Raw genomic sequence first — 12,270 nt, 5'->3', positions numbered from 1 at the left:
TGTGGTATATGTGGCTGGTGCCCTAGCCGCTGAGCTACAGGCGCCAAGCCAGGTTTCAGCTTTCTGAGAATGGTGGAAATGCTGGTGTAAGGGCAGGCACACATCATTCCTGCTCCTAATTTCACATCCACCTGGAGCGAGTTTCTCTGGTGTCACCCTCCCACCCACTCTCTTGGCTGATCGGTGACTTTGGAAGGAATTGCTGGGCGTGCACAGCAGTGCCCCTCTGCCTCTCGGCACTGGCTGTCCTCAATGACCTTGTGCTCTGCTGTCCTCTGCACACCCCTGCCATGAGGGGTCTGACCCTCCAGGGAAGGCTGCAGTGGCCCTGTGCTGCCTCTGCCCAGGTGGGAAATGGAGCCTAACGCTGAGGTCCTGTAATAGGAAACCCTTTCCGCCCAAGGCATGAGGTACATTGCCATATCTGCTTTGTTGGTAAGGAAGGCAATACTTTGTCTTCATCTGCTCATTCTTTTGTCTTATTTTTTAATTGCCTCAAAACCTGTGCAAAGAAAAGAGAGTGTTATGTATTGCCCTTTCAGATCCCAGGAGCTGTGTGCAGAAACAGAATTTATTCTATGTCTAGCTGAGTAGAGCAAAAAAGCTGAAGTCCCAGTGGGATCAGTTCCTTTAATGAACTGTAGAACCCTCTTCTTTCAAGCCTGGATCACAGAGGCCTGCTCAGGCTGGGTGGAATGACCACTGCGGGAGTGAGGAAAGTCTCCACTTAAACAACATAAATACTCTAAAGCAGACTCATCACACGAGCCCAGCCAAATAGAAGGGAGAAGCCAGGCTGTTCAGTGGTCTTTCTACCCACTGCTGAACTTCTAGAAGACCACCAGCCCTGCCTAATCTCCTTTCACTTTGGGGCCTTGATCTATTCTGTGACTCTTGGAATGAAAACCAAACACCAGAATATGAAATACAGTGCAATTTATTGAGAAAAGAAAGTATGGCACACTCATCACCAGAAGATCCACAGCTCAAGGAATTAAGGGACAGAAGTGAGTCGGAATGTGATGCCCAGATGTGGGGAAGGCTCCCTGGGAACCAGTGTGGAGATGCTACCCGTTCCCCCTCAGCACTGTACCCACAGCACTGCCCTCCTCCAGTGGTCCCGAGATGTGCCGGCTTCAGACCACAGGCTCCCAGGGAGAAAGAAAGACGCCAGAGTGGGAACAAGCTAGGCTGGGAAAGCCCAAACTGGCTTGGGTTCAGGTGTTACTGTCCAAAGTAAGGGACACAGGGACACTTCCAGGAGCATCATCATCCCAGACTAGAAGCTGGACCCCCAAGGCCCAGGGAGGATGGAGGTGCCAGGAGGTTAGCCCCTTCTCCAGGGAACTTGAGGGAAAGCGTGGCTGCCCCGTGCGTGTCTACTGAGGCCAGGCAGAGAGTGGGATGTGCTGCTGCGGGCTGAGAGGGAAGCAGGCGAGTGTGGAAATGTGGCCCAGAGGATCCATCACTTGCTACAGTGCTGGCCGGAGCTGGTGGTCTGGGAGAAGCAGACACTGGTGCTGCCTCCACTGCCGGACTTGTAGCTGCTGCCTCCAGAGGTCTGGATGCTGCCAGAGGAGGGGCCCACTCCGCTCTGGCTCACAGAGCTGCTGCCCACACCACCAAGCCTGCTGCTGCTCTGGTAAGCCCCGCTGCTGCGCCTGCCCCCACTACTGCCACCGCTGGCCCCTCCATAGGTGCTGCTGCCACCGCTGCTGACCCCTCTGTAGCTGCTGCTGCTGCTGCTGCCACTGACTCCTCCATAGCCACCGCTGCTGCCTCTGTAGCCACTGCTGCTGCCGACACTGACCCCTCCAAAGCCTCCGCGGCTACCACCAGTGCTGCTGCTTGTGCTGGAGACATTGCTGACCACGGCTGCAGAAGGACAAACACTTGATTCAGGAGGGACGCCTGGCCTGCTGGGGGCCCACGTATGTATCACAACCCTGCCCCGCTGGGCTGTGACTTAGAGAAAGGTGCTAAATTCCTCTGATACCTCTGTTAGCAAACAGTGAGAGGTGCCCAGAACCAGAAATATCCACAAAAATTGTGGGTTTTCCAACCTAGGGCACTCCCCAGGACCACTGGGTTTTCAGCTTTGGACTAAGATATTGCCACTTTCACGAGGGGTAGAGTGGTGGCTATGCCTGAGACCTTAGCTGCCTTCAGGTGGCCTGGCCTCTTTGAGTGGGTCAGGCCTCTTTTCTGAAGGTCAGGCCGTGAGGCTGTTTCTAGACCTTTTTACAACCCCAGGAGAAAGTTTTTGAATGAGTTACTTACAAATGCTCACAGCACTCTGACACTCTCCCGACATCCTGGAAAGGAAGAGGAGATGTGAATTATTTCTGCAGTGAGTGAATAGTCACAGAATTCAGGGTTCACAACCTTAGGATCCATACCCTCTCATTGGCCCTACTAAGGATCAGGCTCCTGAAAGAAGGAAGACCATTTCAAATCTGTTTCCGTGACCTTAACTTCCAAACAACGGGGGGCTGCTTCAGGGGTTGAGACTCCCAGGACCTTTACCAACCACACCCCATCTCTCCATCTTCCTATCCTTTTCCCCTTAGCCTAAAGATTACTCCAGGCATACTACTCAGCTGCCAACCCCAACTTAATTAACCTGTCCTCACCTCCCATCCCTACTGAGACCATCTTCCCACCCTAGCAGGCCCTTCCCTTTCTTCTTTTCCCAGCCCTGGCTTGCTCCCAACTTTCCTTTTCCAGGAAGCCTTCCCCAGTGTGCCCTCCTGGGAAGATGTGGAGATGACGGTGGTTATTGGAGGTGGAGAAAATCTGGTAGAGTGTCAACTCCACACATGATGGGAAATGTCCCACCCACACTGCCCAGCTCCCTATGCCTTATTCTAATTCACAGAGCAGACATGCCCACCTATCTGAGCGGACATAGAATGTGTCTGCCCCCCTTGCCACTGTGTGCCCACTGCTGTTAACCACTCCGGCCTCACCCCATGACTCTCAATACACCTAACACCATCTTCACTCTCACTCTTTTCTATAGAGACTCATAAGAAATCCTTTGTTCTCAAACTTGGGGCCTGCTGCCTCCATCAGATTGTGAGCCAGCTGAGGACAGAGGCTCTGCACACGGGATGCATGGAGCACTGGTCTGCAGAGAGAGCTCTCAATCCTTGACACTCCTTTAGCATCTGATGTCCACTCATTAAGCCTTTGTCTCTCGCTCAATGTTGTGTTATTTTTCAAGAGTATGTGCCAACCATTTCCCTCTATAGACCCAGCTTCAGGGGTGGGGAGTTGTAGCATTATCTGTACTGAGCTTTCCTGTACAGTAACCACTAGCCACATGAAGCTACTGAAGGCAATTAAAAATAAATTTGGTGTAAAACTTGGTTACTCAGTTGCACCGGCCACATTTCAAGTGCTCGAGTGGCTAGTGGCTACTGTACTAGCACAAGAATAGAACAATTTGGCCGTCTCAGAAAATCCCAGCTGACAGCACTGTTCTAAAACTTTTGTCACAACTCCAGAGGATTTTCGTTACACATTGCACATAGCGGAGATCAATAGGGGTGGATAATATAATCCTGACACTCATGATAAACTAGAGAATTGGATGATCTTGACTGATGTTAAATAGTGGGACTCAAATTCTTAACCCTGCCATTCAAGAGACTCCCTGCCCTTTGTCTGTGTGTTCTTCGTATCATCTTTCCCCTTTCTTTCTTATCAAAGGTCACTTGAGGCCGAGGCAGGTAGATTGCCTGAGCTCAGGAGCTCAAGATCAGCCTGAACCAGAGTGAGACCTTGTCTCTAAAAAAAAAAAGCAGGGCATTGTGGCGGGCACCTGTAGTGCCAGCTACTTGGGAGGCTGAGGCAAGACAATAGCTTGAGTCCAAGAGTTTGAGGTTACTGTGAGCTGTGATGCCATGGCACTCTACTGAGGGCAACAAAGTGAGACACTATCTCAAAAATCAATAAATCAATAAAATAAATAAAATCATGACCACTCACCTGCACTCCTCACCCTCCAGCAGCTTGCGGTAGGTGGCAATCTCCACATCCAGGGCAAGTTTGACATTCATCAACTCCTGGTAGTCACGCAGCAGCCGGGCCAGGTCATCCTTGGCCTTCTGTAGGGCAGCCTGCAGCTCTTGGAGCTTGGCATTAGCGTCCTTGAGGGCCATCTCCCCATGCTGCTCAGCTTCCGCAAGGGCCGTCTGCAGGTTGGAGTTCTGGGGCAGGAGGTAGAAGATCAATGAGCATAATGACCAGGAAACAGACACTCCACCTTTCCTGAGAGATCTCTTCCCCTATCCAGCCTCCCTTCATCTTTTTCCTCCCCTTCCTTGGAAATCCCAGTGGAGCATGCTCAGAAAACAGAAGCCAATTTTGCAATTGGTTAATTCATCTTTGGCCCATTGAAATCAACTCCATATCTCATCAAGAAAAGAAACACTGATTTGCTTTCCTAGGCCAATAAAGGTAGTAATGGTCTGGTTAGTCTCTGATCTTTCTTGCAAGACTGTTAAAAAAACTCCTTTGCTTAATGCAGAGCAGCCATCAGGGTGTGAGAAGAGAGTGATCAGGAGCTTCACTGAGGGCAGATCCCGCTGAGTGTATAAGGCCAACATTGCAGTTGTAAGATCTGCTGGGCATGCAGAATGGGCCAGCATCTCTCCTTGGGGAGCATTCCAAGAAGCCCAAGGTCTGGGGGAACATCTGGGAGAACAGACATCCTCAGAGACTGTGTGACTCCAAGAAGAGACAGAGACAGCTCGTGGCAGAGGGGCACAGCTGCTGCTTCTCCTTCTCACCAGAGCCCAGAAGATCCCAAGGATCTCAGCATTAGACCTGTCCCCACCTGCTTCTTGACGCTCTCGATCTCTGCCCGCAGCCTCTGCATCATCCTGTTGAGCTCCATGATCTCGCTCTTGGTGCTCCTCAGGTCATCCCCGTGTCTGCCGGCTGTGGTCTGCAGCTCCCCGAGCTGAAAGCAGACAAACCAATCCACATGGCTTGGCGAAGTGGTGGTCACACTAGATGAAGGTCATCGGGCCCAAAAACTAGACTATAGGGACAAGGGGAGGGCTCCCACCTTGGTCTGGTACAGTGCCTCAGCCTCAGCCTTGCTCCTCTGGGCAATGTCCTCATACTGAGCACGGACCTCGGTGATGATGCTGTCCAGGTCCAGGCAGCGGTTGTTGTCCATGGACAGCACCACAGATGTGTCGCTGACGTGGCTCTGCATCTGGGACAGCTCCTTCAAGAAATGTGGATAGTTACTTTCCCCATCCCCTGACCCAGGGTGCAGGAATCCTCTACCAGCAGAGATGCCCCAGAGATGGGCTAGTGGTGGGACAGTTAAAAAAATAAGCTCACATTTCAGACACTGCTGTACTCTAAAAGGATGCCAGAAATATGCCAATATAAACTGGTTGTCAGGCTGAAAGTATCAGCCAGTAAGCCCTGCTGTGGTGGCTCATGGGCCATCAGTAGGGAGGAGTATTATGAAGAGACCAGCAGTGACACTGGGTTAGGAGCCCGACAGAGAACAAAATGAGCTGAGGACAGAGAAGGATCCTGGCCTGTGTGCTGGCTGTGTCCTGGCCTGGGTCCTGTCCTGGTCTGTGCTGGCTAAGTGAACATTTTCCGGCTGGGGCAGAAGTGAGTTTCAAGCCCTATTGTTGACTTTGTGAGTGTCCTGACGCTTGACTGGCCCCTAAAGTTACACTTGGGACACATGTTTGGGAAGATCAGACAGGAAGGCTCTGGAGCTTGGCAAACCAAGGAATTACCATATCATAGAGGGTCCTCAGGAAGTTGACTTCATCTGTCAGAGAGTCCACTTTGGCCTGCAGCTCCACCTTGTTCATGTAAGCCGCATCCACATCCTGAAGGGGCCGTCAGAACAAAAATATGACCCTCCACTCCCCTCACCCCTGAGGGCTCCTTCCTAAGCCTTCATCTCTTCTTTGCCCCTCCCCTTATCCCCTCCAGACCCACCTCCTTGTGACTTCTCACCTTCCTTTTAAATGAAGAAAACCATTTTGGTTTTCTTTTCATTGCTTTGGTCAATCAAACCCCGATGCTTTAACAACATACAAAGCATATTAGCCAGGCACAGAGTAACCACCTAATTTTAGGATAGAACAATCACAGTATTTATGTGACTTGGGTTATGTAGTACCAAAAATTCAATCTTCTGAATAGAGATAAGGGTATTCTCACTACCTCATCTTTATGATGATTAGTTTAAATGTGAGCCAAATATCTGGTGGTTGTTAACTTCCAGGGTCCATTTATAGGGAAAACCTTGTTTTATGCTGTCCATGAAATGCCTGTAATGAAGTTCACTTTAATAATCAGTTCCTTGGTTGCAGTAGCATTTTAAGGTATCTTCCCTAGAGCACTGCACTTCTAGTAGCCTCCTTCATCACTTTATTCTCAAAAATATAAGGAAAAATGTAAATTCTGCACCCAGCACAGCCCCTCTGTGCCCCAGAGCAGCTGGCTCTGTTCTCGCCGTGGGAGCACGGACGTGCCCATCCTCACTCACCCACCTTCTTGAGCCCCACGAACTCGTTCTCTGCGGAAGTGCGTTTGTTGATCTCATCTTCATACCTGGAACAGGAAGAGGACTCACTGGGACAGTGATATCAGAAGTGAAAGAGAGAGCTGAGGATCCCAGGCACTCACGCTGACCTCCCCAGGCAGAGGCACGACAACTTCATGGGTGGTGACCTGTGCGGTACACAGGACCCTGGGCTCAGAAGGTCCTCAGACTTGGCTGAATGCTCTGTTGATGCCTCCTTGAAATTCTTGATAGTTTTTTAACAAGGGCCTTGTATCACTTTTCACTGAGTGCTGAAATTATGTAGCCAGTTCTGTCTGGAGACCTTGCGATGTCCCGGTGCTGCCTTGCCCTCCTTCCTTTAAAGCCCTTGACAGGCAGCAGTGTGGGCAGTCAGGGAGCGGGGAGATTTCGAAGAGCCTAACTGTCTGCCTGGGCTCTCTGGTTGACCTCGCAAAGCAGAATGAGCGCACCAAAGAGATGTCTGCTCTCCCCACCTGTGTCTGCCTCTATGCTTCTGTTTTCCTTAATTACAGGTGCTGCTTCTTACAGGAATGTGGGATGAGGATGAACTTATACCTTCTGAGGGCATCAGAGTTGTGGGCTTCTAGCCTGTTGAAAACTACAATCTCCTACTAATTTGAATTTCATGAAGATTGAAGAATTGGAATGGTTCTAATAGAAAAGAGGTTTCCAGGGAATGTGGAGCTGAGGCTGTGGATTCCCAGAGCCCATCAGGGAGCCTGCCACACAGCGGGTGCCCACCTGGCTTGTGTTGAGTGGGAATAGGACCTCTCCAGAGCAGAGCCAACCCAGGGGTGTCCTGACCCTTGGGGATGTCCCTCCCGGGATGAGCTCCCTCCCACTTTGAAAGGACCAGTTTACCTCTCACAGACCTCAGAGGGTAGGAACTGCAATTTGGAAAGGGGGGGTCTGACGAAGCCTCAGAAATAGGAGATTTAAGGGGACACATTGAAAAGCACTTTCTAGAATGCAGCCCTGGGCCATCTGCCTAGAATTCCTAGCAACTTGGGAGCACTCAGCCTCCCAAGACCTGCCCCACACCTACTGATTCAGGATATCTAAGAATGGAATTCAGGAATATGCACTATTACAAGCTTCCAACGTGATTCCTGTGTACAGCCAAGTATGCAGGGCTCCCCATCCTACAGGGCTCGAGCCTCCGGGAGGACTCTGGGTCCATCTTGGCAGGTACAGCAGGGGGCCTGCCTGGAGACTAGAAAATCTGCAATAATCAGCCCTGTGGGAGTCTGGGTTCACCCCACCCTCTCACACCCTTCCGTGTGGTCACGCTTCACTCAGTAAATCCAGCCCAGAGTATTGACCGAAGGTACAGTCAGGAACAGTTGAAATCCCCAATCAGGACCGCACCTCCCTGCTAATCCCAGAGGGGGAAACACCCAGCAGGAGCCCTCACTTCTTTTTGAAGTCTTCCACCAGGCCCTGCATGTTCCTCAGCTCTCCCTCCAGGTTCCCCCTCTCTCCCAGAAGCGAATCCAACTTCTTGTGCAGTATGCTGATGTAGGATTCAAAGAAAGGCTCCAGGTTGCTGGGGCCGGAGCCAGAGCCCGTGGTCTGTTGCTGCAGCAACTCCCACTTTGTCTCCAGGACCTTATTCTGCTGCTCCAGGAACCGCACCTGCGTTGGGGGTAAGGAAAGGAGTCAGCCCCTTAAGTTGGGCGCTTGGGCCACCCGTCCCAGATGATGGAAATGTGGAAAATAATCCCAGCTCTTCCTTCACTCTGCAGTTGCCTCTGCTTTTTAGAATTTAGGAAGGATGAAGATTTAGAAAAGGGAGCGCTGGAATCTGTTGAGCACTTATGCGGTACTTGCTATGTTCCTGTATCTATCTCAGTCCTCGCGACCGCCTGCAAAGAAAGGGGAGGATCCGTACTTTGTAGATGAGACAACTGAGGCTCAAAGGGTTTGAGTCACCCAAAGTGACGGGTCTACCTAATGACAAAGCTAAGAGTCAAACCTGGGACTGACTTAGGTGTGCTCATATCCTTCAGAATACAACTAAAGGAGGCCGGTATAAGAAAAGTTATTTGTAACTTTTTTAGATGTAAGCTTTTTCAGCTCCCTAAAGGCAGTGAAAGCAGTCTTTAATGAAAAGGATCTGACACTTCCTTAGAAGTTCCACATAGGAAGACTTTGCAATTACTTGGCTTGAAGCTGACCTAGGTTTCCCTGTGGTCCTGGACTCATCCCCCACAGACTCAGCACTCCCGCCACTGTCCAGTGCGGTTTAACAAGGCAGGGCGCAGCATCATTTGGAAAGTGAGTCCACTGTCAATAGTCATCATTTACAGGCAGCTGCAAGGTTTGTATTGCTGTGACTTTGATTACCAGCTAGTTTGAATTATCAAGCATTGCTTTTCAAGAGGAATTGAAAGTTAACTGCACTGATCTCTTGACTAATGTTTGGACCCTCACCTCATTTTCCTTTGTTTCATTCCTCGAAGGAAAGTAGGACCATGGATACTTCCCACATTTATCAACTGGAAAAACAAGGCCCAAAGAGCAAGAGAGGCATGCCCACTGTCCTGTAGGGACCAAGACAGAGCCAGGACTAGAGCAGGGAGGTGCGGTGCCTTCACATCTCACAGGTCCCACTGGCGTCTTCCTACACCATCCTCCTGACAGCCCAACCCTCCAGCGTCACCCTCACCTTGTCAATGAAGGAGGCAAACTTGTTGTTGAGGGTCTTGATCTGCTCCCGCTCCTGGGCCTTTACTTGCCCAATCTGGGGGTCAATCTCCACATTGAGGGGCTGCAGGAGGCTCTGGTTGACAGTCACTTCCTGGATTCCCCCAGGGAAGCCACCAGGGCCACCAAAGCCACCAGGTTCACCGAAGTAGCCAGCTCCTCCAAAGCCACCAATTCCTCCAAAACCACCTCCCATTCCTCTGCCACCACCAAGGCCACCACCAAAGCCACGTCCACAACTTCCCCCAAAGCCACTTCCAAAACCACCTCCAAAGCCACAGCTGCTCCGCCCTCCACCAAAGCCACCAGCCCGGGAGCCACCACCTGCCACACTGATGGAGATGCTCTTGTTGCCTCCCAGGTTGTAGAGGCTGCGACTGCCAAAGCCACCTGCTCCACTGCGGAGCCCACAGGCCCCTCCACCGGCTCCCCCGGAGCGGGCCACACAGCTCATCCTGCTGCTGCCGGAGACCACGGCAGTGCAGCCAGAGAAGCCCTGGCTCCCACCACTGAAGGATTTCTTGCAGACTTGTCTGTTCATGGTGAGGGAGAGCTTGGAGGTGAGCTAGCAGTCACTTAGCAGGAGAGGAGAGGGATGAAGCCAGAGGATGAGGACGGCAGAGAAGGCTAGTCTTTATATACCAGAGAGCCTGGCTTGGCAGAGGAGAGGCGAGCAATTAGTCAAGAGTCATCTTGGGTTTGGTTTGCCTTCCAGGCAATAAGTTACTTCTTGGTTCCCAGCACACCTCAAAGATAATCCTCTGGGCCAAAATGGTTTTGCTTTCTTAGCTTAATCACCCAAACTTGCCTCAGTTGACAAAATGCTAGAGCTCCTCCCTGTCCTTGTGTGATTTCCTCAAGGGTCTTAGGGAACTCAGGCAGCACCTGATCCAGCAGGATGAATCGTCTTTAGACACTAGGGGATTAGGAGCCACTCAGCAACATGACACAGAGGCTGAGGACCGCACAACTTCTTCCAGGTGGGCTGGGTCCTTCCCTTGGTGCCACAGTGTCCAGGCTCTTGCACTGGCTGAGCCTGTTTCTCCCATTGTTGGGCATTGTCTTCTGGTGACATTTCACCTGTGTCCAACGTGTCAGAGAGAGCCTGGAGTAGGGGCGAGGGGTAAGAGGTGCACTGACTCCACAGGGTCCACTGTGCCACTGCCCCAGCCAAAGGCTTCCATCTAAGCAAACCTGGAAGGTTTGGGGCAGGGGCAGTTGAGACAGAATCTCACTCTGTCACCCAGGCTAGATTGCCATGGTGTCAGCCTAACTCACAGCAGCCTTAGCTCACAGCAACCTAAACTCCTAGGTTCAAGTGATCCTCCTGCCCTCAGCCTCCCAAGTAACTGGGACTACAGGCTCCAGCCACAACACTGGCTAGTTTTTTCTATTTGTAGTAGAGACAAGGTCTCGCTCTTGCTCAGGCTGGTCTTTAATTCCTGTGCTCAAGCAATCCACCTGCCTCAGCCTCCCAGAGTTCTAGGATTACAGGTGTGAGCCACCATACCTGGCCCTAAGCCAAGAGTTTGGGCTGAGAAATGCTGCTTATGGGAAAGAAACTAAAGTGTAAAATGGAACTAACATATTTGGACCATGGAAAAGGGAAGCTCATGATATGGAGCTAACAAGTATAAGGCTTGGGAAAAGGAGGGAAAGTGGCAGGGGAGGGGTCTCATACCAACCCCCCTACCCTCCATCCTAGACAGACAGCAGGTGATCTCTGGATTTAGGAGCAGGAAGGGACAGGAAGGGGGGCTCCAACTGGTAGTAGAGTCAGCTCAAGGGCCCCACTCATCTTAGGATGGGAGCATGTGTCGTGTCTGGGCCCTGACTCTGATCTAGCAAGTAGGCTGTCCACCCAGCGCTCCTGCCTCGTCTGGGTCAGACACCCTTCCCTGTTTTCCCACCCTGTCCTTTTCACATCACGGCCCTGGCACAAAGTGCACTTTCCTGTTTACTGAGCATTACCATCTATGTCCTGAGCTCCTTGAGGGAAGGGCTTAAGTTCTGCCTGTTCTGAATGTCCAGCTCTGAGCACAGGGCAAGCACACTACAGCCGGTATTAACCAGCTGATGGGCAACATCTAAGAATCGAATGCCTAGACCCAGCTCCCACCTGGTCCTGTGATCAAAAATCTTCAGAGAAGTGGGCACCTGTAGTCCCAGCTACTCGGGAGTCTGAGGCAAGAGAATCGCTTAAGCCCAGGAGTTGGAGGTTGCTGTGAGCTGTGTGAGGCCACGGCACTCTACCGAGGGCCATAAAGTGAGACTCTGTCTCTACAAAAAAAAAAAAAATCTTCAGAGAATGGGCTTGAGTGTTCATATTTTTAATAACCCACCAGGTAATCCTTATGATTCAGGAAGTTTAGGAAGCCCTGGTCTAGACCAGGTTGTTCCATCTGGGCCAGCATGGGAGGATGGGGGACGCTCGATGGCGTCACTCCTCTCACTTCCAAGAGCTCAACCATCCTCCAGCCCCATGCCAACCCACCTCCCTACACCAACCACACCACACACAGCAAGAGCAACTTCTCAGGTTGTCATCTACATAGGATATTTCACACATATGACAGGAGCAGGAGGGACTGATTCTACACTCCCTAAGAAATAGGTGGCTGGCGTATCTCCAGAATTCCAGTCAGATGGGCAGTAAGGACTGTCTCTCCAGGATGGCTCTGGACAAGCCAGTCTAGACCAGAGAATTGATCTGAAAGGTCCTGAAAGACATTGAGGTGAGTGATTTCGAGTGGTCCGTAGCTGATTCTCAGTTCTCTGCTCTGAGCTTGTCTGGCATCTGTCCACCTGGTTGGATCCTAGCTCCACTACTCACTAGTTCTTTGACCTTGGCCAAGCCACTTAACCTTCATGTGTCAGGTTTCATCCACTATAAAGCAGGGCTGCTACGAACAGGTACTTTGTGGAGTCATGGGGAGCATCAAACAAGCTGAGCTGAGTGCCGCCCTTGGCACCTGGTAAGGTCTGTG

At 51.3% G+C, this 12,270-nt stretch overlaps 1 protein-coding gene across 1 annotated transcript; it reads right to left on the bottom strand.

The window, feature by feature from the left end:
* Positions 1–921: 921 nt before the first annotated feature.
* On the bottom strand, positions 922–9,887 carry KRT76 (keratin 76). Its single transcript, XM_053557913.1, has 9 exons — positions 9,246–9,887; positions 7,992–8,212; positions 6,543–6,603; positions 5,778–5,873; positions 5,078–5,242; positions 4,844–4,969; positions 3,994–4,214; positions 2,281–2,315; positions 922–1,875 (listed from the first exon to the last, which is right to left on the bottom strand). Exons 1-9 carry the CDS (start codon positions 9,822–9,824, stop codon positions 1,466–1,468), a joined length of 1,914 nt encoding a protein of 637 aa, XP_053413888.1. The 5' UTR covers positions 9,825–9,887; the 3' UTR covers positions 922–1,465.
* Positions 9,888–12,270: the final 2,383 nt, after the last annotated feature.

This window comes from Nycticebus coucang, chromosome 12 (genome assembly GCF_027406575.1).
Source record: "Nycticebus coucang isolate mNycCou1 chromosome 12, mNycCou1.pri, whole genome shotgun sequence".
Lineage (NCBI taxonomy): Eukaryota > Metazoa > Chordata > Mammalia > Primates > Lorisidae > Nycticebus > Nycticebus coucang.
This window is presented reverse-complemented; position numbering and strand designations above follow the sequence as displayed.